This window comes from Osmerus eperlanus, chromosome 13 (genome assembly GCF_963692335.1).
Source record: "Osmerus eperlanus chromosome 13, fOsmEpe2.1, whole genome shotgun sequence".
Classification (NCBI taxonomy): domain Eukaryota; kingdom Metazoa; phylum Chordata; class Actinopteri; order Osmeriformes; family Osmeridae; genus Osmerus; species Osmerus eperlanus.
This window is the reverse complement of record NC_085030.1, coordinates 14,533,978-14,560,190: the sequence shown is the minus strand read 5'-3', so window position 1 is coordinate 14,560,190 and position 26,213 is coordinate 14,533,978. Positions and strand designations below refer to the sequence as shown.

The 26,213-nt window shown below is 43.2% G+C and overlaps 2 protein-coding genes across 5 annotated transcripts; one reads left to right on the top strand and one right to left on the bottom strand.

Annotated features, from left to right (window-relative positions):
* The first annotated feature begins 13,080 nt into the window (after window positions 1-13,080).
* Window positions 13,081-18,260, top strand: pcgf1 (polycomb group ring finger 1). Of its 4 annotated transcripts, none has more exons than XM_062476971.1 (9): window positions 13,081-13,216; window positions 14,371-14,476; window positions 14,836-14,988; window positions 15,122-15,193; window positions 15,424-15,529; window positions 15,752-15,794; window positions 16,967-17,053; window positions 17,563-17,643; window positions 18,085-18,260. In XM_062476971.1, the coding sequence occupies exons 1-9, from the start codon at window positions 13,166-13,168 to the stop codon at window positions 18,133-18,135; spliced, it is 750 nt and encodes a 249-aa protein (XP_062332955.1). In that variant the 5' UTR covers window positions 13,081-13,165; the 3' UTR covers window positions 18,136-18,260. The 4 variants fall into 4 exon arrangements, with proteins under 4 accessions (XP_062332955.1, XP_062332952.1, XP_062332953.1 ...); XM_062476968.1 differs by lacking the exon at window positions 13,081-13,216 and adding an exon at window positions 13,391-13,547; XM_062476969.1 differs by lacking the exon at window positions 13,081-13,216 and adding an exon at window positions 13,668-13,784.
* A 2,013-nt stretch (window positions 18,261-20,273) lies between these two features.
* On the bottom strand, window positions 20,274-22,891 carry lbx2 (ladybird homeobox 2). The gene is made up of 2 exons (XM_062476392.1): window positions 22,057-22,891; window positions 20,274-21,407 (listed from the first exon to the last, which is right to left on the bottom strand). Exons 1-2 carry the CDS (start codon window positions 22,379-22,381, stop codon window positions 20,947-20,949), a joined length of 786 nt encoding a protein of 261 aa, XP_062332376.1. The 5' UTR covers window positions 22,382-22,891; the 3' UTR covers window positions 20,274-20,946.
* Between the last annotated feature and the right edge of the window lie 3,322 nt (window positions 22,892-26,213).

The following is a 26,213-nucleotide window of genomic DNA, read 5'->3' as shown; positions in this document are numbered from 1 at the left end:
GGAAGGTGATGTCATGTTTATACAATATGGGGATATTTCACCTTCCTGTCAAAGCAGCAACTCACCTGTGTTTATCCAATCCCCAAAGAATCCTTTTCTGAGAACAGAGGTGGAGACAACGATGGGCCTGTGACAGACGGCAGGTCTTCAGGCTGCCAGCCAATTAGAAAGGAGGCTGCCTCTGACAGAGGGAGGGCCATCCGGCAGCAAGCCATCAAAACGAGGCTGCCTGTGACAGGGGGCGGGTCCTCCGGCTGCTGGCCTATCAGAACTGAGGTGTCAGTCTGGTCAGAGGCTCAGGCGTCAGGAGGCCAGATCTGATTGGTCAATCTGTGGACTGGGCTGAACTGAGTGGGCATCGTCCCTAGAATCCACTAGTCCCTGCTGAACATGGTTCATGAGGGACAGTTCACAGATGAAGCACCCGACCATACTGACTGTGTGACCATGTGTGTGTGTGTGTGTGTGTGTGTGTGGGCACGAGCACAAACAGCCCATGTTCTTTTGCCAGGCTGACAAAAGTCCTCGCTTCACCAACCCAACTTCCTTCAACAGACCTGCATTTGTGGAGCCGCCTCCGTTAGGCCAGTATGAGAGCAGGTGAGAAGACGGCCCCTTTCCCACCGCGAGTAAACCCTGACAGCCCCGACTGGTATAGTTAATACCAGATCTGGACTGGGACTGAAAAAACGGCCTGGGACTTTGAAACGCAGACCGGTCCACGACCGTGTATTATTATTATATATTTAAAAAAATTGTTGCATTATGCTGCGGCCGTTTGACCGGCCGTTCGGGAAATCTCCCGACTCTCCCAACGGCCAGTCCGAAGAGAGAGAGAGAGAGGGCGTCGAGGGCCTGGCCTGCCCTGAATGGCTGCATGTTCGCAAGCGAGAGAAAGCAAGTAAAAGGGGTCAGAGGTGTTGCATTGCTCAGTCATGTTCTCATCAGGCTCGCTGCAGGCGGCCCATGCCAAGTCCAAGTCATGCTTTATGTAACACAAGGAGGAGGAGTGCTCTGCTCTGCTCAGAATCAAATCCGCCTTTGTTTAACAAAACACCCGCTAATCTGTGACGTCAGACTATCTTCGACTATTTTCGATGGAATCAGCTGGCTGTCAGGTAAACTCAGACGCCCAAATGTTTTGACAGATTCCAAGGTTACTGAAATATTTTGATGAAAGTTGGAACAAAAATATTTTGATAAGGAAAACCCTGGAAGATAATATTAATGACACATTGTTGAGCTGATCTTTCATGGGTGTGATGGTATGTAGAACAAGGTAGGGATGAGCACTGTGGCAATTTTAGGCTTTTAAAGATCAATCTTGATCCTCAAACACAAATTTGATTACAACCCCTTAGCAACATATCAGCCATTAGGTAACACACACCGTTACCAGATAAAACATTTGACAGAAAGACGTGCTTGTCTGAGACAGGGGATTTGCTGTGTAATGGGCTGTGAGGTGAAATTGCGTAACTTTATATACATACTCATATAGATTAATCTCTTGATCGTGCTGTTCAAATACACCATCAAGAGACAGAGAAAACTGGTTTCTCGGTTTCCATGCAGCTGAAAAGCTCCTAAACAGCTTTAACGTTCACAACAACCAATATTCTTGTGTGGCCAGCATGAGTAAAGCATTGAGGAATCCTTTTTAGGTGTCCTTTTAGTCAATCAGTGAGCATGTGCCGTATATCTTTGAAATTGCCTTTTGGTGGGGATCCTCTCAGCGGTGCGTTGAGAGGCCTCATATATAACGAACTGTACGCAACATAACAAGGCTTCCAGAGGGCTTCCCTTTGAACAATGAAGACAGATGGGATCCTGCGCTTCCCCAATGGGAAGCAGCTATTTGTTGGGCAAGGGTGTGTTTCAAGGATAAACACTGGGTGATAAAGATACCAGATAGCAAGAATGATGTCTCTCTAAAAGCAACATAAAGCATTAAGGATTTAAGTGGATCGTTTAGGTCTTGATGGACAGAAAAAGGACAACTCTAAAGAAGAAGTATCGTGTTGCACACAGACTTTGGACTTAGTGACGGTTGGAATCGTGCCCGGCTGTGAACTTCTTGTTGTTGTAAATTTATGTGGATTTTGTTGTTGTTTTGACCTTCTGTTTGATTTTGGGGAGTTGAAAGAGCTGTCTTAAATCTAAGTGTATCTGCATGCAAACAGAAAAAACTGATACTTGGTCTCTCTGAAACGCAGATGTTGTGAGGGTAAGGTATAGATCGGGAAGCTTGCCATCATTAGCATACATTTGAAAAGTGTTTCTGTGGATCCGGGCTGAACGTTTGGTGCCATGCCTTGGCCCAGACCATGCTTGAAACTTCATCATAGGATTTAAATCAAACAGCCTTCAACATCCTTTTCAATTACATAAATGTAAAATGTTATCTACAGACAGACTCCTCTCATATAAAATGTCTGTTTTCGTTTTTTTTTTTTTTTTTAGCAACTCCCTGGTTCTTCCCTGATTCTTCAGAACGTTGCTCTGGCACACAGCAGCTTTTGTGTGCATTGTACTGGATCAGTGAGCAGGGGAAGCTCATTCTCTATCCTCTTTCCAGTTCTCCTTTTAGCTTGTGTTGCATTCTCCTCGCTACCTCATGTATGGAACCTTTTCAGAAACTAAAGTGTTGTTCCTTTGTGGAAAAACACAGCCTCCACAACCTCTCTGCTTGGCCCCAGTGTCTTCAGCATAAAGTTCTAATATACAGAAATATATGGAGGAGAATGCTGCACATATTGCTTTTGTACCCTGCGTACAGTACAGCATATGAACAATCTTAACGTTTTATTTTATTTTAACAACATTGAACCACTACTTGAAGATCCACACTGGATACTCTGTTTCCTTCCACCATTTAAAGGAGGTTTAGCATTCTGACCCAGACAGCCATAGCAGAAAGGCAGGCACATCTTGCAGACATTAAAGCCTGTGTTTCTCACAGGTTTGGAATTGTGAGACTTGTAAACACATAACTAGATATCTAAAACTCAAAGGAGGGGGTTTCCCCTAGTGCTTCCTGCATGATGGGTGGAAACAACTAATCTTGTTTGTCATGGATTAGCGCAGGGGTCAAAGTCTCCTAAATCACCATTCCAGCTTTAGTTAATTTGGAGACCCCATCATCACTGACCGTTGTTATCCAGTTGATGTCGTCTGTCAGATCCTCCCACCAGGACAGAACGTGATTAAAAGCGAATGTTTCGGACACTAAGGTGAACACCCATTTGTTTTGCTCGATGAAATCATGTGCCTCCCTTCAGGGTCTGAGAACGTGCCTGTGGTGCTGTGATACACGTGCTGCAGCGATGATGTCAAAAGGTATGTGTAATGTCACTGTCAAAGCAGGGGCTATGCCCGTCGACTCTGGTTCTCCACCCAGGATCTCCACCCGGTGGCCCCCGGCCCGCCCTCGAACCGTTCTCACTACACCGCGGGGCCACGCGCAGCTCCTAACGTCCTCCTTAAGAAGACGACGCCACCATCCAAGGCCTCATCTCCAACCACGATGAGACCGTCTGCAGAGAGAGGGAGATCAACCACCTCTCTTCAGAGGTGGTTGATCTTCAGTCAGCAAGACTAAGGCGTAGATCAGATGGAGTGTCCTTGCTTCAAGTTCCTCTGTGTTGATCAGTGATGACCTCTCTTGGTCCAGGCAACACGACAAGGCAGTGAAAACAGCCTAAACGCACCTGCACATCCTGAGGAGAGGATCATTGGCTTCCTCCTCCCCTCTGTGCATTGCATCTACCACACACACGATGCCTTAGGAAAGCATGGAGAATCACAAAAGTTCTAAGTGACACTATATTTAAATTCTACAGTTTGGACTATGTTGGAAAACATAAGGTCCATATTGGTATGGTCAGTACGGTTTTGTCAAGTATGATCACTTTACAGACCATACATGACTGTTCCTAAAATAACAATATGATATAATATGATAAAGATCAAGCCTGCCTGAAGATCTCTGAAGTTAACCTCATAGAAGGCTACTGATGTCAGAGGTGTCTGAGGACGGCTAATCTGCCCGGCGACAGGTCCTTGCTGGCTGGAACTAGCCGCAAACCTGCAGTATCAAGCTCCAGGCCTGAATAACATTGGCTATCTACTTTAAAACTCCTCTTTATCCACTCTCCCAAAACCACACCTCGCTAGCCCTCATATGTGTACACACACACGCAACCATACACACAAACACATACGCGTGCACCCATGTGCCCATACACACACACGCGCACACGACCACACACACACACACAACCACACAGCCTTTCTTGGCTCTTTAGCTACTTGTAACACACTGGCTGTGATTGATCGTTGGGAAATAGCAGTAATGTATCCTGACTGGAATGCCATTACAGGGAGATTCACACACCCCTACAAAATACCAGAACACCACTGAGACGAAGCGTCAGAGACAGACTTGAAAAATGCCTGGAATTTACATTAATTCATGTTTAAAAGCACAGGGAGGAATTATTGCTCACTGTTTAGAGAAAAGCGTTCCACAAATGAATTGCGTTGCTTTTTTCCCTTCCCTGCTCGACTCCCGGCTCCTCTTAGGGCTACAAAGCAAACACTGTCTTTCATAAACAAGCTTTTAGGCCTGTCCTCTTTGCCCGTCCGTCTCATAAAGATGAAGAAGCTTCACGGGCCGCTAGGTTGCTGGAGAGAGAAAGGTAAGTGTTGAGCTGCGTTGTAGTCACCTGGGCGGGTGTAGCTCTGGTAGAGCATTCGCCTCCAGATCAAGAGATCTACAGATCCCAGACACCCCCCGCCCCATCCACACACACACACACCTCGCTTTGGATAAAAGCGTCTGCAAAGTCGATAAATTATTATTATTATTATTACTGGAAACTAGAAAAGTCTACTGATGTAAGCAAAGAAGCATCAAAGCCCCTCAAACACACCAGCCGGTCGCTGCTTGCTCCTGTCCCCTGCTGGCTAGCACGCACACACACACAAACACACACACACATGCGTCAGTGTCACCCAAACTCCAAATCATGTCAGTTAAGGTGCAGCCTTGTTCACACTGCCCAGACCAGTCAAATCATTAGCACAGTTCACTCCAAACGTGCGGGCCGTGAGTGCATATCATGTGATCGACACATGGGCGGGGAGTAGTCCAGAGAGGGCACACTGATTGGACGACAAGCCCTGGATAGAAACAGGCCCTCTCCTCATTGGTTCCTGCCCCAGTCACCGTTTCTCCTTCATTAGCATACTTCCCTTTGTCTTCCATGTCTGACTGACCTCTATTGTTTACACTATACCATGCATACCTCGATTGCCTCTCACATTGAGAATGAATGGAGGTTTTAGCCTTGTGGACACTGGCCTAGAATCCGACAGCTCCCAACGTTGGCCAGCGAGGTATTCCCACCAAACTGACAAAGGCCCTCCTCACTGACCCCGGGGTTTGGCTGATTGTCATGCTGGTGTGTCTCAGTAACAAGAGATGATTTCATCTGTTTAGCTCGATTGTTTTTTAACTCTGAAGACTTTCCTAACACGGGTTATGCAATGTCGCCTCAAACGAATGGTGCACACTGTCCAAAAGCATTTCCAGGGACAGAGACAGCAATGAAGGGGTGTGTCCTACCACACAGTTCTGGTAACCAGAGTGCAGATCTGTTGTTGATTAGAACCCTGGGCCTGGTGTTGATTGTGACGTCATGATGACAGTGATGTCACGGAGGCCCCAGAGCCTCGCAGGTCCGCTGCGTTCCACTCCGACAAGTCGCTGAGTCATCACACAGTGCCTGTGGGTGGCACGGGTATCGCTTTCCGTCCTTCCCCAAACCTTCGTCTGTTCCCACACCGAGCGGCCTCGAGCGAGATGTAATGACATCAGCCGTGCGACGTGCCTGGCAGGGAGGAGCGATGCTGATACTCCTGTGAAGCCACCGTTTTCACCGAGTGGCAACACGACAACAGGGCTACCTCAGTCACAGCCTGACCTCACAGGTCAGTCGTGTCAAACAGTCCCTCCTCGAAACAGCCCCTTAGCAGGTTCTCAGTTTTCCACTGCTCAGACTCGTGGTGTGTGTGTGTGTGTCATGTGAGGGACTGTTGTAACTGACACTGACAACTGTATCATATTTTTATTAATCCAAAATGTGTGTGTGTGAAGTGTGTGTGTGTGTGATGTGTGTGTGTGTGTGCCTCCGGCTCACGTTCCAGGCGGAGGAAGTAGATACGCAAGCGAGCGCATAGGTGTTTGTGTGTTTTCTTGAACCGTACAGCACATTCATCCTGCCAGCTTTGGATCCACACATGTCTGAGAGGCAAGATGGAACTCGCTCCAAACAATCGATCATCACCAGACAATTGATATGTCAGTTAAACAAGAAAAGTGAACAAACGGTTTAAAGAGTGAATCTCCATGGTGAATGTTTTCCCACAGGATAACAAGCTGTGAGTATGTGAGGCTCATTAGTTCATTTCGAATGCACTGCACAATACAGGGGCTGACCTCAGGCTAGTTAGTCCATATGACCAGTGCATCAAGCCACCCATCCATTGCCACCTACTGGTGGATTACATGTCTCTTGAAAATACAGGAATTTTAGGGCAAAATGGCAAATCAGATACAATCAAATATATATATATTTTTTAAGAAAACAGTGACCTTCAAGTACCAGAAACCTTCAAGTACCAGTTCTGCGTCATTTTCTTCATAAGAATTGTAGGAATGCTATCCCCCCCCCCAACCCCGCCCCGCCTCCATCTACAACACCAAACCTTTGTTGAAACGATTTCTCCCCCCCAAAAAATTAATTGTTTGACCGTTATGAGGTTAAGCAGCAGAGAAATTGATTTAGTACCCAACCATCCTATCTCCAATTAGCTCTGTATACAAGTGTGCATGCGTCTGGAACACATCGTATATTAAGGTGAGTGGGAGAGATTTGGCCTAGAGAGCCATGTATGAAATATGACAGAATATAGCTCACTTATGAAGGTCTTTTCATGTTGGGTGTAAATCACACATCGTTCCCCGGGTCTTCGTACGAGGAGTGTGTCCACTCTAGTCCGCTGGTGGTCACCAATCACCACTAATGATGAGAGCTGTCCTGTGTGATTCACAGTTTGAGTATTTAGTTTGCATCCCAAAACCCGTACTACTATTTCGAATGCCGGAAAAAATATTTGCTACGTCCCAATACAAAGCAAATGCATGAGGCCAAAAATACCAGGATGTTTGGTAAAGAAAAAACATGGCTTCCGGTTTCATGGGATGTTTTCTTGAGGACGTTAGAGGATTTTGAGCAGGGGAGAGGTTTTCCTAGGACAAGGTTCTCCGTCCCCAGAACCCCTCAGCCAAGGCTACGCAGCTCCCCGGACTGTTAGGAGTACGTTATCTACACAAAGCTCACCCCTATCTCTGGACCTAATTGCTTAAACACTGACAGTTCCTTACATCCCAGAAACCTGTCTCTCCTAAGCCTTTGATATGATAAAGCCTATCTCTGCTTCCTCTGCGTTCCTCACTCACTTATCTACAGTATGAGTTATGGTGCTAAATGTGAAAATCAATACGTTAGCGCAAACACAAGTTTCACATGAGGAAATGGTGGTTGCCTGTCAGAATGTCTTACAAAAAAAAATTCAAACTTCATTCTGAGAATCCCTCAAATAAAATGTTACAATTAAAAACTACACATAAGACAAATCTTTCATGTCAACGTACTAATTTATTAACTGTAAAACTGTTTTTTTTTTTTCGCGGTATAATTACCCAGGAGAGTAAATCCCTGAGACCTTAAGGAAGGACAGCCTGGCTGAAGGAAACATTTAAAATCTTCACCACATGGAGCCCAGTTATCCAGCAATCAACTCCAAACAGGTGACGTCAAAGGAGAGCCCCTACTTGATGGGAGATAACTTCAGGAGAAAAAAAAAAAACTTTCCTTTTCCACTAAATGTCCCCACTTGTTGTCTCCCCCCCCCCCCCCCCCTCCACCCTCCTGATCTTTCCTAATGAGAACTAAGGGTCATTCTAATGATGAAGAGGAAACACCGCACTGATCAGAGGGCTAATCTGAGAGGAATGGCCCTCCATCAAATGACCTCATCCCTGTGGTCATGCTGTTGCTCTGGCCAGAGGCACACATGTAGGGGCATGGGGGATGTGAGGGGCTAATTCTATAAGTGTGTGTGTGTGTGTGTATGTGTGTAAGTGTGTGTGTGTAAGAAAGTATGTGTAAGAATTTGTGTGTATGACTGTGTGTGTCTGAGAATATATGTGTGTGTGTGTGTGCGTGTAAGACTGTGTGTGTGTGTGTGTGTGTGTGTAAGACGGTGTGTTTGTGTGTGTAAGACTGTGTGTGTGTTTGTGTGTGTAAGACTGTGTGTGTGTGTGTGTAAGACGGTGTGTGTGTGTGTGTGCGCGTGTGTGTGTGTGTGTGTAAGACTGTGTGTGTGGGTGTGTGTGTAAGACGGTGTGTGTGTGTGCGTGTGTGTGTGTAAGACTGTGTGTGTGGGTGGGTGTGTAACACGGTGTGTGTGTGTGTGTGCGTGCGTGTGTGTGTGTGTGTGTGTGTGTAAGACTGTGTAGGGGATGTGTGGTGATCAGGAGAGGTGAGACTAAGAGGAAAAAACTCGAAGCGTGATCCCATCTTGGATGCAGAGGTGAAGAGTTCCCTCTCTCCGTGTTAGTGTTTGTGTAACACACGATGACACTGCGCCATGCAAGACAACCTAAATCATTCAGTACAATATGTTTGTAATATTATTATTTTTTTTAATAGAAATCCCAACTGCCACTGACCCTAAACTAAAAAGCAAGATCCTGAAAGAACCCCTTGTCCAACTTTTTAGCCTGGAACTGCCTCTTCTAGCCCTGCTCCTTTAATCACATCAAAACTTTGATCCACCCACCTATCACAAAAATGAAAGGCTCTTGACTCACAGATTCTCCATTAGCTTGTAAACCACTGTGGTGCACTGGATGTTCTCCGCCATTACTGCTGAGCCAAGCAGCCGAGCACACACTGAACAAAGATACATCCCGTGATAGCTTTCAACTTTACCTTGGTTACACTTTTTAATGAGCCTCCGTCCCTATTTGTTGTCCTGCTTTGAAACAACCTGGACAGGCACAGCGGTGTTACAGGCTGATCTGTAACAGGCTGCTTTGTTGCCGACAGTCGATTCTGATAAACGACGGGCTCTGTGCTCGAGGAACAAGGTCGACGTTGCACCTCCGTGCCCCCCTGTGTTTCCACATCTCAACACACAGAACAAACAGATTTGTGAGCGGCCAAATCTATATCCCCCCTTAATCTCCAAACCTACCATCATAGCACAGAAAGCCCCCCCACCCCCCTCAACCTCCCCCCCCAGGCTAAGGGCGAGCACGCAGAGGCACACCTCTGCCTGTGAAGAGCAAACAGAGAGAGAGAGGGGGGGGGGGGGGTCTGGACGTTACAAAGCCAGCGCCTGCACTCAGGGTTCGCAAAAGTAAACAATAGCGCCAGCCATCCCAGAATGGATGGCACCATTCCCTTTCATACAGTACGTAGATGTCAAACAGTTGGGGAACTAGGCGGCCAGATTACCAGAGATTTGCAACACCCCAGGATTACCCAAGAATGCCCAGCTTTAATCTCCCACCACTTAGCCTTTGATTCCCTGTAATTATTTAAAGCGGCAGTTTTCTTTTAAAGGACAGAACTCTGATAAACGGCCTTAACGATTTCTTAATTTTTGCACAGGCGGACTAAGTGCTTGTAGCTTAGTGCATGCAGTGGGAGAGTGGTCAGGTCAACTCAGACTCAGTCCCATAACCTGCTAATACATCGACAAGATTTATTTGACAACACGCTCCTATCAATCGGCTGCTATATTTTACTCCACAGCCTTTCCTCCTCTCCTTCGTGTGTAACGTTCCCGTACCACAAATAAATCACGTTGATTAAGCTGACTTCCTCAAAGAGAATTACAAAAGTGACACCATCTTACCCAGAGTGTGTCTGAGCCACATGAACACTAAGATTCATGGAAGTTCGTGGGGAATGGTCCTGAAGTTCCGGGATCTCTCCGCAGTCGCATGCTACGGAAGGAGATACTGAGGAAAGATGAAAGGGTTGCCTGCATGTTGGTGCCAGAGAAGAAGATGAGACAGAGAGAAAACAGTCTCCAAAACAATTTCATTATTGACACAGTAAGTGCAGGCAATGAGGGTCCCTTTTTTGAACCCCATCAAAGTTCTTCACGGGAGGCAAAAAGGAACATAAGGTGCCAGGGTAAGCCAACTGCTCCGTGGCATCAAAGGCTATCATTATCTCTTATGAAAGCTGAAAAACATTCTTGGGGCATCTTGGTGAGCTGCCCCGCTTTGATGTGCATTTATCTCGGCGGTGCAGGGCAGCGATGCTGGGACAGGGGATGCTCCCTAGTCTGTGGGGACAGTCTGGGCGACAGCGTTGAGCCTGCATGCTGCCTGGGGGATTCAGCCGGCGCTCCCTCCGGTCCTGCACACCGCTGTTTTCCCTTCGCCCCTATGCTCTTAAAAGCCCATGAAGATAAGATGGCTGTGAGACAACCGAGGAGGGCATCTCCATGTACAGCAGAGATACAGTTAAGAAAAGGAGGGGGGGGGGGTAAGAAAGGGAAGTGTGGATGATGTTTTCAAGGGGCTTCCATCGCACACAAAGATGAGAGAGTGAGAGATGACGGGAACCTCCAGTTATGAAGTTAAAGTGTTGAGGTCTTGTCATCGCATTTCACTCCTGTCGCCTTACAACTGTTTGACCATCAACAGCAGCTAGCGCTACATTATCACTGAGACACCCCGCACCAGGGGCATGCCCTGGGAGCATGCCCAAAAAATGCCACAAGTACAGACCGTTATAAATCACTACAAACCAGGTGGACTGAAGGATCCTCCAGTCACAGAACAGAAGACGAACCTATGGCCGTCATCTGGGAGTCAGGTGGCTGAGCGGTTAGGGAATTTGGCTAGTAATCCGAAAGTTGCTGGTTCGATTCCTGGCCGTGCAAAATGACATTGTGTCCTTGGGCAAGGCACTTCACCCTACTGTCCTCGGGGGGAATGTCCCTGTAAGTAAGTAAGTAAGTAAGACTTTATTTATATAGCACATTTCATACAAGAATTGTAGCTCAAGGTGCTTACCTGTACTTACTGTAAGTCGCTCTGGATAAGAGCGTCTGCTAAATGACTAAATGTAAATGTAATCTCCTCTAACCACACCATTCCCAAAGAGCACAAAGACCCAGGTTCAAAAACCTCCTCTGCGGCACATCGCAGCTCCATCAAGAGAAGCCTGCACGGTTGACATGCGGACAGTTTCCCGCCAGGGACAGAGGCCTAAGGGCTTGCACTACACCGTCCGTTCTGTCCCAGCATTTCTAACAGGCCGGGCAGCGCTGCCTTGGAGCCTTGCCCAGAGGGCTTTCGCCATTACCTTGCCACTTGGCAGCCAATTGCTGAAGCAGCACAGACAAAAGCCGCTGCCCACCCCTGCATGCTCTGATTGCTCCGAGAGGGGGGACGAGGCAAAAGTCTGTGTGCCCAGGACGTGGGCCTCCTGGTTGGCATGGCGGAGCGGAGATTCCCACCATGGGTTTGTTGTTTGGTTGCTCTTGGCACAGGCTGTCCAGGACCGGGGAAAACATGGCTTTCATCAACTCTCTATTCAAATGGAACCGAAAATAAAATAACGCAGCTCATGGTCCAAAAAAACAAAAAAGGTGTAGCCAATCCTATCTCTTTCAGATAAAGGTGGAACGGTCCTGATTACTTTGGTATTGGCGTTTGCATGGTCTATATCCAAGGCCTAGTCTTTCTGACTGTGGGGAGTTAGAGTATGCAATGCTAGCCTGTGTATTGCCTTTACTGATGGTTGCTTTGTACTGATATTAGAACATGTATTACATTTTGGAACCTCCCTACAGCCTGTCAGGTGTTTTAATCAGATGAACTCTTAATTTCAAAGTGGGGGAAGTCAAGAGGATTTACAGACTGTCCGAGAAAAAAGGGCTCCTTTGTCCTTGTCCTGTGAAGTAATGAGAAGAAATGAAAGGCTTTGTCTCTCTCTCTCTCTCTCTCTCCCTCTTTCTCTCTCTCTCTCTCTCTCTCCCTCTTTCTCTCTGTCTCTCATTCTCTCCTCGCTGGTGTTTTGCCCTACTCTGATCTTCCAGCGCGTCAGGGCCCTGGGGATATTTAGATATTGCGTGGAGTCAAAGCTCTGTCAATCAGATAAGCAGTGACCTCGCAGGCCTGCAGATAAGACCTACACACAGCAAGAGGAAATAGCAGCAGGGGCACAAGGCCTGACTATGAAGGCTCAGTGAAGCGAGGCTGATCACCACGGCTCTTCAACTGCAGACTGCCAAGAGTGAAGTATCGCTTGTCCTGCTTCCATCTCCCACTTTAGATTGACTGGATCTAATCTGGATCTGGTGGATACAGCATGACTTTCTCCCTCTTCCTCTCACCCTCTCCCTCTCCCTGTCTTTCTCCCTCCCTCCCTCTTCCTTTCTTTCTCTGTCCCTCTCATTGTCTCTCGCTCTCTCTCTCTCTCTAAGCATCTGTCTCAGAAACCCCTCCAGCAGTGTTTTAAAAGTTCTTCCACTTTACAGCAGACAGCATTATTGTAACCCTACCAATAGCATGGCAAACAACCTGCATTACATTACATTCAGGAAATGCAGAGCAGTAGTGTTAATTTTATTTAAGGTATAAGCTATTCATACACTACATGAAAACGCTTCAGTTTTAATTCTACTAGAACTAGATACATGTTGAATAGGAAATTGATTTAAAATTAAATTAAATATCGTAAAATATTCTCAGTAAAACAGCTCAAAATACAGCGGAGATATGTAGCTGTATGTCCTTATAAACATCCTCCAAATTACTGAGCTCAATTTACCCTGTTTCACACAGAATTGCCCCGTCTCTCGTCTCCTCGAACTGGCTCTTGCTGTACTGAATTGCAAGCTTGTAGTGCCATCTACAGGTCAGCTACGGTATTTAACTAGATACGCTATTGGGGTGATTTTATTCGGTGCTCTCAATCAGGACTAACATGTTACACGAACACAGGGGTGATCGATGTATCGTTTCACTTTAAATGAAATAATTTAATGATTTCATTTGAAGAGGAAAATGACAACGCGTTCTTCAACCTCAACTCAACTTCCTACACAACACGCTCAGGTAATTAACCCGTTGACTGAAATAAATATATAAAACGTTATTTAATTATACTGTATGGCAATTTGACAACATTTAAACTCGCACTTTGAACTATAAAGCATGTATGTGAGAATTTTCTGGAACAAGTTTACACAACCGGGAGAGCATCGTCTTGAAATTATGAGCGCGCTGTATTTTGAGCACGCCCTCTATGGTCGTGCTGAACATGCTCTTTGATACCCGGAAGAAAGCAGATTTTCCAAAGATGGCGGAGCAAGGTCCAATGGCGATAGCTATGCGGCTAAGAAATCAACTTCAGTCCGTATATAAGCTTGACCCGTTAAGAAATGAGGCAAGTGTTGTTTTTATTTGTGACCTCCTCTATACGACGCTGCCTATAGGAATTGTTTGAGGGTTCTAGGGCTGCCTGGATTCGGGTGTTTAAGGAAAGCAGCAGCGACAGTCCGTTCATCTCCTTATCGGAGAAATGATGGAGAGCGCAGTAATAGCCGATGTGTGCGCAGGCGTGAGTGGGAGAGTCCACCCGTGTTGTTGTTCACTACATCGTAAGGTCCCGCGTGCGAACAATGTACCGTCTATTTATCTCCAATGTTACTCTACCTGTGTATTATTTTACTTTGCTGTATAACTCCACGTGTAAGACTGTTTATACTGAGAAAAAAATAAGTTTTTTGCGCTTAGATTAGATGTTTGATTATGAAAAGAGACGTTAGCTCTACAGCTGTGTAGCTTGCCAGCTAGCTAATGTTAGCTAATTGCGCAGGTGGTTTCTTTCCAGTTGTAGACTAGTGTCTCCCGTGCGGCGCTTCTGCACGGTTTTAACAAGTTCTGGGTTGTTGCTTAGGCTACTTATTAAGCGTTTTCGCGTTTTCGCGGTAATCGAAGTCAGGTGGCAAATTGGCTGATGGCAATAAATAAGTTATCGTTGACGTGCCCGTGCGTGCCACAACTATGTACACGACTTCTCAAACCGTAACTAGCTGGGCAGACGCACAGGACCAAGTTCAGCATTTGCGGGTGCTCAGGATTGAGACACTTTTTGTTATTTTAGTCGCAGGACACGCCCACTTTAGGCCGTGCCGTAGACTATCAATTTTGAACTCGTACTACAGGCATTGGGTAATGTTTTAATCGAATATCTGAATTTATTGCAGGAGGAAGTCAAGTTGAAGATCAAAGACCTAAACGAGCATATTGTATGCTATCTGTGTGCCGGATACTTCATCGATGCCACAACTATTACCGAGTGTTTGCATACTTGTAAGTTTAATGCTGTCACATTATTTCCTTCATGGCAACCAGCATGCACACTAGAGTGATGCGTTGTTATTCATCGGTTGGTATGAGTCGGTCAGTTTGTCATTTAACAGTACGAAAACAGTAGCATAAACTGTTGGATAGCTGTCATAAGCGGCATCCAATTATGGCTTTAGTTTGACGTAGTCCAAGTTTTATAGACCCCGTAATGATTTGAAAAAAGCATAGCCTAAAAATAATGTGTTCATTTAGCAGACGATTTCATCCCAAAGCGACAAAAGGGGGGATTTGAACTTGAACCTCTTGATCTTAAGCTCTACCACTGAGCTGTATCCATCCCTGTATTCGTGTGTCTGTTTCAGTCTGTAAAAGCTGCATTGTGAAGTACCTCCAAACCAGCAAGTATTGTCCGATGTGCAATATCAAAATCCATGAAACGCAGCCTTTACTCAACCTCAAACTGGACAGAGTGATGCAAGACATCGTCTACAAACTGGTCCCTGGTCTGCAAGAGAGTGAGTTTAGCTTGTGTTCTCCTTGGTACTGCTGAGATGATATTGGTGTTGCTGGAGGGGTTGAGTTGCGCATCTTAAAAGACAAAAACGACCAAACCAAGGTACCAAAGCATTTTTTATGATTCTTCACCAGGTGAAGATAAAAGAATAAAGGAGTTCTATCAGTCACGGGGGATTGAGAGAGCGGTCCATCCGTCAGGAGAAGGTAAGCTGGCTGGCTCTCATTACTCATATTATATTACATTAGATTTGTATAGAATTGTGGATCCAGGATTGAAATGTGTCATGCATGACTTTGCATTAAACAAATCACTTACACATGCAGTACATACTCCATTTATATTTTACTCTGCAATTGAATGTGATTGAGACGCTGTCATGCAGGCCTGTTAGGTGAGTCGGAAATCCTCACGAAATCCTTGTTTTACTTTCCAGACTCGATACCAGATGCAGCAGGTCTCCCTTTCACCTGCTTTGACCACTCTAAAGCCCACTTCTACAGATACGACGAGCAGGTCTCACTGTGTTTAGAGAGACAGAGGTTTGTTCTCCCAATGCTGTCAAAACATCACTGCTCATTTAATAATATGCATTTGTTGAGGACATGCTTGTATGCGAAGCGATGTAAAGGAATTTAACCTGCGACTTTTCGATCTGCAGTCAAATGCTCTTTTACTGCTGTACTCAGCCCCATGCTCTAGCACTGAGCTATACGCATCTGCCTTTTCAATGCTGAATCTTCTGTTTTTTGTCCTCAATACAGTTCATCGCTCTCTGGAAAAGATAAGACAAAACTTACCCTTCAGGTAAGTCATATGTTCTCAAAATTCTTTTTTTTTCTCGTAGAGGCAAGCCTACCTGTTCAGTTATTCTCTGGGTGAAGACAGGCAGGCATCTCCAGCGGCAGTGCCTTTGTGGGCCAGCAGGGGGGGATCTACACCAAGGTTTTGTCAGACAGTCATGGTCATCCAGGGAGCAGGAAGGGAAGGATGTAGGGTTCCTTGCATTTAGGGCTGTTTCTGGGGAGGAGGCGGGCTGGGGAAGCCATGGCCCATTCAGATTTGTTCTGCCCCCACTAAACGAACAAATAAGAAGTCTTGTTTTACGCTTGCAGACCAATCATAAAATCCCAATTTTAAAAGTTTGTTTTCTTAAATTTCTGATTGGCTAGTTGGGTAACATAGAACTCTATCTTTCAGTTCTCAAAGCATGTGACTCACTGTGTTATTTTGCAAACAAATCTATTTGCAATATATGACAAGTTATAACTCGTTGTCATTTAACATTGTGTTTTTTTGGTGGGTGGTTGTGTGTGTGTGTGTGTTTGAGCTAGTTCGTTCCTCAGCTAACTAGCTGTGTGTGTATATACTGTAGGCCTATTTCACATAGATTTCATTGGCAAGCAAAACTACCTTTTTTTCTCCCCGGTAAACCAGGCAGAAGCACACATAGGTTTTAGATTTTTAGTCCCAAAGCCACGTAGCAGCACCTCAGCTTTTGTTTGATCAGAACTTTAGTGTGCGTTGGTTAGCGTGTTGTCCTCCCCCAGTTCCAGCACGCTGCTTGCGGCTGCGAGCAACTTGGCACACCCGCTTGGGACGATCGCAGCCTCACCCCTGGTTGCTTTGGTCATAGTGTGACAGTGGGGGGAAATAAATTGTCCTCCTTACGGTCAATTACTTGAATTATATTTATAATTATGGGCTACGTGGTAAACTAGTAAGCTCTGCAGAGCACTACATGAGACATACCAAAAAAATGATCCTATCCAACCAGCAGTTCAGTTCTCCCCAGGTCACATTTTTTAACTGGGGCTGCTGGCAGTTGTCAGTGTCCAACAAAATACAAATAAGCACAAACTTGTATTACTCATTCTTTTTGATTAGAACCACAATTTCCCCCAGTGGTTCCTAGTGTAAAAGGGTTCCAAAAGTACATAATTTGAAATGGGTTAATGTGGTTGTTTTGATCTCTGCAGCAGAAGTTTGTCCGCTGCTCAGTCCGTGCGGAGGTGAGACACCTTCGGAAAGTGCTGTGTCATCGACTGAATGTAGAGAAGCACCAGGTAAACTGTAAATTGTCGCCTATCCAACATCACAAATACACACACTGATGTGACTAAAGTACAGTGTATGGTGATACAGGGATAAAACCGCTCAACGCTCTATACAATGATACCTGCAATCCAGACAGGATTTACCCTTCCCTGTCCAGTAATTTACTAGTACATTATATATCCACACGGTAGCTCTGCGTGAACTTCAGTATGTAGATGTCAGATGGACCATAACTCACTGTCTCTGAAAGGACCACTGGTCCTGTCCATCACTCTGTCACATGTATCCATAGTAACACAGAGAAACTGCCGATAGAAAATACAGCACAGCAGAAAAGTAATGATCAAAAGAGTTCAGTTCTAACAGTATTTTGGTGGGCAACAGTCTGTAGTTACCAGGCACTGCAATAATAACCTCAGCTTTTAGGCATGGTGCTAAAATAATATCTGAAATACAGTGCAAAAAATTACCACATCTCCGGTACCAGACTGACACATTGTCTGTTTCTCTTCTCCAGGTCCAGATGTTGTTCAACAACGAGTCCCTCCCAGATCACATGACCATGAAGCGTTTGTGGCTGTCTCACTGGTTTGGCAAGGTAGGCCGCTCTCATGTGAAGCCAAAACATTTCATACTGAATTCCTGAACACTTGAAGCAGCTTTTTCCACTTGAAGGTTAATTTAGACAAATCTGCTAGGCAGATACAGAACATTTGAGTTTTAGTTTAAATAGGAATGTGTAGTGTTATAAATTAATAGTCAGTACATATTTTTCTTTTACTTTACATTTAACACTTACTGGAACAATAAAACAAATAACATATAATTCAAGACATTAAGAAAAGCTTTAAAAGGGTGCCAAATAAATAAACTGTCTTTACTAGTTTGCTTACTGCTTTTTATTCTTGCTTTTCTATCTTGCCTTTTCTGTTTTTAAATAGTTTTAGGCCTCTTTTTCCTCATTTAGCCTTGTGTACAAATGTCATCATAGCTGTGTCCATTTCTGTGTAGATCTTTTGTAAACAAAGTCTCTCCTTAGGCTCAACCACTGGTCCTACACTACAATATCAAGGAGAAAAGGACAAGATAGAACTTCCCCTCTCCAACGGCAGCTGTATATATTTTGTATAATACATATTCTATTTTAATAGTGTTTGTGTACACATACTTATTTTGCTGTTTTGTATTTTTGAAAATAAATCTGTGGAAAATGCACTTTTGGGTTATTTAATTAAATAATAGGCTTGGGTGTAAAGATGCCATAAGTACGGCTTTGTTTGAAGGAAGAAACATGGTTGAAGCTTAAAACTGAAGGACCTGATGCTAAATCGGGATTGACCATCTCCAAATAGTGTGTAATAACTCTATTGGACATACAAGCTGACACATGGTAACCTTCACAGCATTGTTAATGAAACCTATTGGGACTTTAATCTAAACGTTTTTTTGATTGGTAAACATCGATTTTATTTACACATTGATGAGCAAACAGATAGGCAACACTAGGTGGCAGACTTGGTATTCTCCTGAGCAGCATAAATCCCAGGATCTGGTCTAAAATCAAGACCCATCAGTTACAAGAATCTTCATTTTTTCGGAACCAGATTAATCAGTGGACGTGTATGTGCGCTATACCAAAAATAACCACAAATTTCGTTTTTCCTTTGGACACTTTGACTTGGCTCTTAGAGGCAGGCCAACACCACCATCCGGTAAAATATAAAATTACTTAAATATTAACAATCCTCAACATATTTCCACGAGCCAAAGAAAGTGTTTGTTTTTGCAGCCACGTTAACGTGCTTCGAATGTTTTATCTTGAAATTCTGTCGTTTATACTCGGTAAACGCAACGATGTTGTTACATGCAAAATTCGTTTTTTTTATGGTGCATGGCACCAAAATGTAAGTAGGCTACTTATCAATACAAAATTAAATATGCAGACAGAACAATTACACACACCTGCGTTTTTGACAGCAGGCCTACAAACAAAACCTTTTTTAAATATAGACTAAAGAAAGTGGCATTTGATATTGTGATATATAATTCATCGGTTAGGCTATCAAAATTAGACCCCAATACATTTCTGTTGGACCGTGTGGTATTGCAATATACCCTTGTGTATACCTTCTTGGGTTTATATAGCCTAGTTAGGCTCTGATTGTAAAGCAACTATGTTTTTTTTCATGTAAGGCACCACATTTGCGCATAAAATGTAGGCTACATAAAAAATTTATGAAAAAACATAGGCCTATGCCAGATTACTTGAAGTGGTATTACCAACTTTTACCATAGGTTTTACCACCAAATAAAGCAATTACATTATTCCCATTTGACCTGAATTAAGCTATTGTGCCTCTAGGCCTGGTTATAATCACGTTCTAACTTTTCTTTAAAAAAGGACGAGCGTACGCTGGGAGGCCTATAGAAACTTCACGGATGCCATTTCACAATAGCACCACTTAACATTTGGTCCTACTGGCTTTTCAACCTCAACGATTCCACGCGATTACATCAATTGTGTCCCTGGCGCCTTGTCCTCCCCCTGCCCAGTGCCCACGAGTATACCATTCTCGATCTTGTAACAAGTGTTAGCCCAGGAAGGAACCTAAAGATATTCAAGCAGGCCGCAGTGAAGCAACAAGAAAGCGGCAGAGAAAGGCGACAACCCTCCTATTTCAAGGGACTCCTTTTCAGGTTTATTCATTAGGACCCTAATGCTAACGAATTGCTATTCATGATTTCTTCTAACACACGCATCCAAAGGGTGGCAGATGCGTAGCCTACCATTATTGCTGTCGTTTCAGTGAAAACTGTTTATATACGGCAAAGGCGGGTTAACATAATCAATCATGTTGACTAGCTTGTGTTAAAGACAATGTATAAACCATATGGCGCTGGAGTGGAAGCAGGCTTTTTTGACACAGCCCAGCCCTGAGTCTTAACCTTCTTGTGACAACTGTTATTCTAGAGAGAGAGAGAAAGAGGGAGAGAGTAAAAACTTGTTTAACTGCTGCTAATTGAGCACAAGGCACTTCGGAGCAGCGGCCTAATAGGACAATGTTGAAAGGGTTCAGCCTGAATGACGTTAACCAAGCCAATATTTTTCCATAAAACACACAAAACCGCACTCCACTAATAGAAAAAAAAAACTGTGCACTTCTAATGAACGTTTGACACATTAATGTAATTGCAGGAAACAAAAAATGAAATATCATATACCCTTTATTTACATGTTGATTAAATAGAATGCGATCAAATTAGCGCATGTGATGTTTTCGTGTTTAATTTATATACATAACTTATAGCATGTAAATGTTTTCTCATACTCTTTTATCGCAATTGTTTGACATTCATGGTAATGAAATATGTAAAACAACCTCTTTAATAAATGCAGCCACGGCTCGGCTTTAACATCTAAATTGAGAACTTAATATCCAATTTTTATGTTTTCAATTTTTACATTTCTCAATTGTTACATGGGTACGTCATGTAGACTAGTTACGGACTTCTGGCTACCCTGGGATAGATGGATATTTGGCAGATATTGTGCTTTAGCAGCTAGAATTATGACGATGAACAACTATACACAAAATAATTGCACAACTTTCTCCCAAGTGATCATTTTTTACATTAGGCTTTAGGCTTAAAGTTTGCAGTCTTGATCCTGTACCATATACCGCAAAACCTTTTTCATAAACTACTGGAAGAAAAACGTAGCCCATTCCTCAAATAATTTGGTGAAACTGAAAACGGACCTCTTGAAGGCTTTACAGTTTATGAATAAATTAAAATGGAGAAGCGGAAAGAGCAAACCTTCCATTGAGTTAAAATTCTCCCTTTGTCAATATCCGTGCAAAAGTTTGAAAAAAATGCCCTTTCTCAAAACACGGGCCTAATGTCAATCATCCACTTCAATTTCTTCGTCCTCTTCTGAGAATTCATCTGTCGTTGGGTCTCTGGATGAGGAAGGGGACTGGGGAAAAGCCCGGTGCCCTTGCGATGATGGCGAGATACTCGGTGATATAGCCCCAGAACTTCCCTGCGGGTCGTCAATGTCATCCATGGTCACGAGCTTCTGAAGAGCTTGCGGAGGTATTTTCTTAAGTGACTCCACGTCCGCTTTCATCTCCTCCAAGTCTCTCTTGAGCTTGGCCCGTCTGTTTTGAAACCAGGTAATAACCTGTGCGTTGGTTAACCCTAGTTGCTGCGCTATCTGGTCTCGGTCGGCCGGTGACAGGTATTTCTGGTACAAAAATCTTTTCTCAAGTTCATATATCTGGTGGTTCGTAAAAGCTGTCCGGGACTTTCTTCTCTTTTTGGAAGTCTGCCTCTGTCCAAAAGCGTTTACATGCTCACGACCTTTGAAGAAACACGAATATAGTTAACATGCTGTCAAAGAAAATATATGTGAATGCATCCACAAGTGAGCATTGGAAATTTGAGTGTGTCTGAAACAGGCCTATCGAATGAACCCAGAGTAGACTTAGGCTACCACAAAAAGGAGCAAATGTAAAATGCTGTTGGTTTTTCGAAAACCATATGCCTATAACGATCAATAATGTTTATTAGGCTATCTTTTAAACTAATGTGGATAACTTGTAGTTAGGAAACAGAATTATTGTTGACATTGCCATACAGAGGCCTACATGTTTTGCATTGATTATAACTGCAAATATAAACAATAGGCTACCGACACTCTTCCTAATCACATTTCACAGGACACACTAGGAATTAGCATACCTCAGGTCTTATGCCATAAAGTAGGTTACACAAGTCAACATAATTTCTCACACATTTTATAACAAATCAGATTTGTTTGCCAATGATTTGCTGCTTTAAAGTTTGACTGAAGTTCACAGAAAGCCAACACTGCAATGTCGCCACTGAATTCGTATTTGTACATGTTATTGAACATTTATAGCTGTTATCAATGGACTTTGAGTGGGAAATTATTGTGGCTTAAAATAAAATCGATATTATGGCCGTGTAAAAGGAAAAACTTTCTTACCTTCAGCCGCTTGGATAACGCTCACTTCCAGACCTTTAAATGTCTTGCTGGCCAGTTCTTCCAGTGCACATAACGGTGAGGAGGGAGTGGTAATGCCGTTCCTTACTGTGTTAGAGCCGGACACTTTTTCCACAGCCCTCGGAGGACAGATACTGGCAACAGATTTCTTAACCGAGGGTTTATTTAGGATATCCTCGATACTGAACGGTGTCAGGGGCTTGTTAGAGTTGGCCGGGGGCGGGAGCTGGTCTAAGGGAGCCCGTCTCCGCTCGTCGCCACTGGACTGCAACACGGAGCCTGCCTTCATGTCTTTACTGGAGGTCATCGCAGTCCGAGAGAATTACTGCAGGAAAAGTTGATTATTTCATTCAAATGGTTGGATAAACGTCCACGAGTGTGTTTTCTGTTCGTCTCTCCTTGGAGCCCCGCACTATAAGCCTTTACCGAATGTTGCAACTTAGCTTGTCTGAAATGTTTTCTCCAGAATAACCATGCTTCGGGCGTAGTCTGCTAGTTCACAGGCAGTCGAAATGTATTCCCTTGAAGAGAGCGACTGTTCCTCTGTGAAGTTCCATGAAGATCTTTAGAAAGTATACCAGGACTGCCCGGGGGCGATTCCCTGCAAGGAAAAGCTGTCTCAAGGAACAAGAAAAGGAAAGCAGTTACTGCTAACGAGTTATTGTTGATTGGGCGAAGTTCAATTAGAGAAACACTACACTACTTGCTGACCCGCTGCTGAGTCTTAAAGGGCCAGACCATAATAATTAATTGGACGCGGGAATAGGAGGAGTTTCCAATGTTGACGACGTTTGAGGAGAGGGAGATGGCTCGAGATGTTTATGCATCTGTCGCTCCTCTTTCTATTGGCCACTTGCTGTCCCTGTTCATTGGAAAGGGAGAGTTGATGTTCACAAATAAATGAATGTGGATCACACCTTTACGGTAAATTTATGAAAACAAACTGACTAAAGGAGTAAATATATTTGTTAAACATGGACAATAATAAGCTTCAGATACTCATAAAATAGTCAGCAATTCTTAGGCTACCTATTTTTAGTTGTTACATGCAAAAGTGTATACAAAATTAAGATAATTTAAAAACGAAACGATCATACAATTATTATCAATAATAATAAAAGTAGCCTATTTGCATAGAAACGTAGCCTATGTAAGAAGTAACCCTGGCCACTGTTGATAATTTCATTTGTATTTATTTCAGATATCAGATAATCGGATGAAAATATAATTGTTATTGCTTTTATTCATGCATTTATGCCGTTCAACATTAGATTTGTATTTTATCAAATAGTTTACAGTTATTACAATAAATATAAAATTTCTATCTAGCCTTGAGTTTAAGTTAAAGTTATAGATTGTTTCTTATAGAATACTGTCATGAAAATAATGTCGATGAATGGCCAATGTGACGATGGTACGAATTAAACCAAATGCGATGTGTTGCCTTTCGAAGGTGAAGAGACTGGACACATAAGGATTGTCACAATCCTTGTTTTCCCACATTGTTAATGATGAGAATTAAAATTCATCCGATGCCCGGGCTATACCATGTAGCTAGTAGGATGGATGGCAGAATGGGATAGGCGCAAATTGGACATCGATCCAGGAGCAGGTAGGTTCTAGAACGATGTGTGATGAGGATTCTTTTTGTGACCATGTACGACAGAACCTAGGCGAGTCTTTTTATTCGTTTGTTTTTATTCTGATAAAAATGAAATTGGCTACCAAACTAATGTTACTAATAGGACATTTGTGTCATGTCTTAAATCGCTTAAATAAGAGTTACACATAAGTAGTCTATATATTATCTATAACTAAATACCTTGGAACAGACTGATTGCATAGGTTACTGGCAAGAAGTATTATTTTCCTGTTTAGCTTTTCTTCATGTAACGAAATGTGACATGTTAAATTCATGTTATATGGGTTCTTATTATTTCATTTTATATCGAAGCTATCGGCTATGTAGGCTCCACATTATAGTGAAAATTTAAATTTAAATAGCCTATTAACCTACTGTGAAAATATCGCCGGCAGCAGTCTGAATTAAAACCTTGTACAATACAATACACAATATATATTTAATTTGAAATCAGGTAGGCCAATATTAAGCAACTAAAAATATTCACCATATCGTCTGCTATAAGGTTGATAATAAAATTGATTTTGGCACACTGCCCGAAATGAGTAAAGCCTACTTCTATGGTTTTATTTGGTCTGAGCCTATTATTGCATAGGCTAAACTACTACACACGGTGATCTCTACTCGCGATCAGAAGTTTCGACGTTTATTGCTAATGTCGTAAGCACTGATTCACAGTAATACATATTTAGGCTAATAGTTGATTTAATAAATAATAAAACATTTTTTACAGCTCAATCGAACCCTTACAGAATGATGATGTTTGTGCCAAAAGCAGCATGTGGAGACATTGTGCGTGTAGGTCGGATTCGAGGCCAATAAGGATGTGAGGATTTCACAAGATTAGATTTAAATCCCTTAGCCCTTATTATTGAAATGCATTATAATTGTTTTGGTTTTGTTTAGTTGATTTTTGAATTTTATTATAACGGGTGACACTCTTTAATTGCTTAGCCTAATTAATGATGTGTGAACACAGTTTTTTCTTGACGTGTTGCAAAAATGATTTGACTCACTATTTATGACTCACACTATTTACAAAATAGCCTCTATCTTAATCGAATGCATTATCTATTTAGTCAGTACCAGAGAGCATCGGTTAAAAAAACCTCAACGCGTATATTTAGTTGCTTGCAGGTTACACCTTTGAATAAATAGATTGCTCAAGGCGCAGGCAACATCAGCCAGGGGATATTTCTAGAATTTACTTTGATCAATTTAGAGCGATTTAATTAACAACTGAAATGCAACACATATGTTTAGCCATTTCCCTGTTGCTGAGAATAGTTTAATAAGTAGGATAATAATAATAGTTAATTCCAATGACGTTTAGAGTTACATCCATCATGTAAGCCATGTCCATGCCTACTCGAGAGCATATTGTCCAAATAACATTTTAATATAGTTCATCTTATTCAAGGAAAACAAATAGGCCCTTGTCTATTAGTGATAATTTCACCTCCTATATTTCCCCAAAATAGGGAGGGGGAGGGGGGGGGGATTAGTTACAGTTTATGAGGAATAAAATAAACGATCAATGCGATGATGGAATGGGTAGTGCACTTTTTTCCCTCTAAGGCGGCAAGCTACTTATAACGTCCACCGATATCTCCTCAAACATGTTTCCAGTGATCTTTATGGTCTCAAGCGGAGCAGTGCTAATTCGAAACGTTTTCTTTGGCTTAATTTAGCCGTTAATTAGAAATGGAACACCTGACATCATCAATCACCAAGTCTTAAGGGAGCTGCTTTTATGCTGTGGGCTATCTCTCCTTCCTGCGAGCTTGTCATGTGCATCGGGCTCGCGGCCTCTCAGATATCCTCGCGCTGAAGTGTATTGGAACGCCTTGCCAAATCCAGATATTATCACCAAGTAGCCTGGTCCTACTTTAGGCCTATACCTACTGTAGTCGTAAACAAAGTTACGCCTTATAGAAACAAGGTATTATAGGCTAACTATCCCAATTGTTATCGGAACCAAATGCTTCACCAATAATTTTGTCTTCTGGCTGAACGGCTATAATGACGAATTTGGACGGTGCGTTGATTGCTTTAGCCTAGCAAATTTCAATTGTATTTGCAATACCCTATGAAACAATGCAGTTCATATATATAGGCTATATGCACATTTAACAATATTTTGGCGTAGGCCAGGCTACTGCAATATCAACATAGGCGAGGCCTATATAAATAAGCTACGTTATTTTTTATCTTTTAATATTAACAATGCTCAAATAGGCTATATCATCACCATTGGTAATCACTTGTATTCGCCACGACCTCTAACTCCCTGAACAGAAAACCATTCTTATCATCGTCTTCCCACACTGGTTGCTGGCCCTTGTTACGAAGTAAAACAGCTGTAATAACCACAATATAACATGATACGGGAGCAATAAGGTGACACGTGAGAGTGATGAATGCCGAAAGTGAAACAGAGAGGGGAGGCCGGGTTTGACTGTGTTGGTTTCCATTGTATCCTCATTTGTCCCGCGTG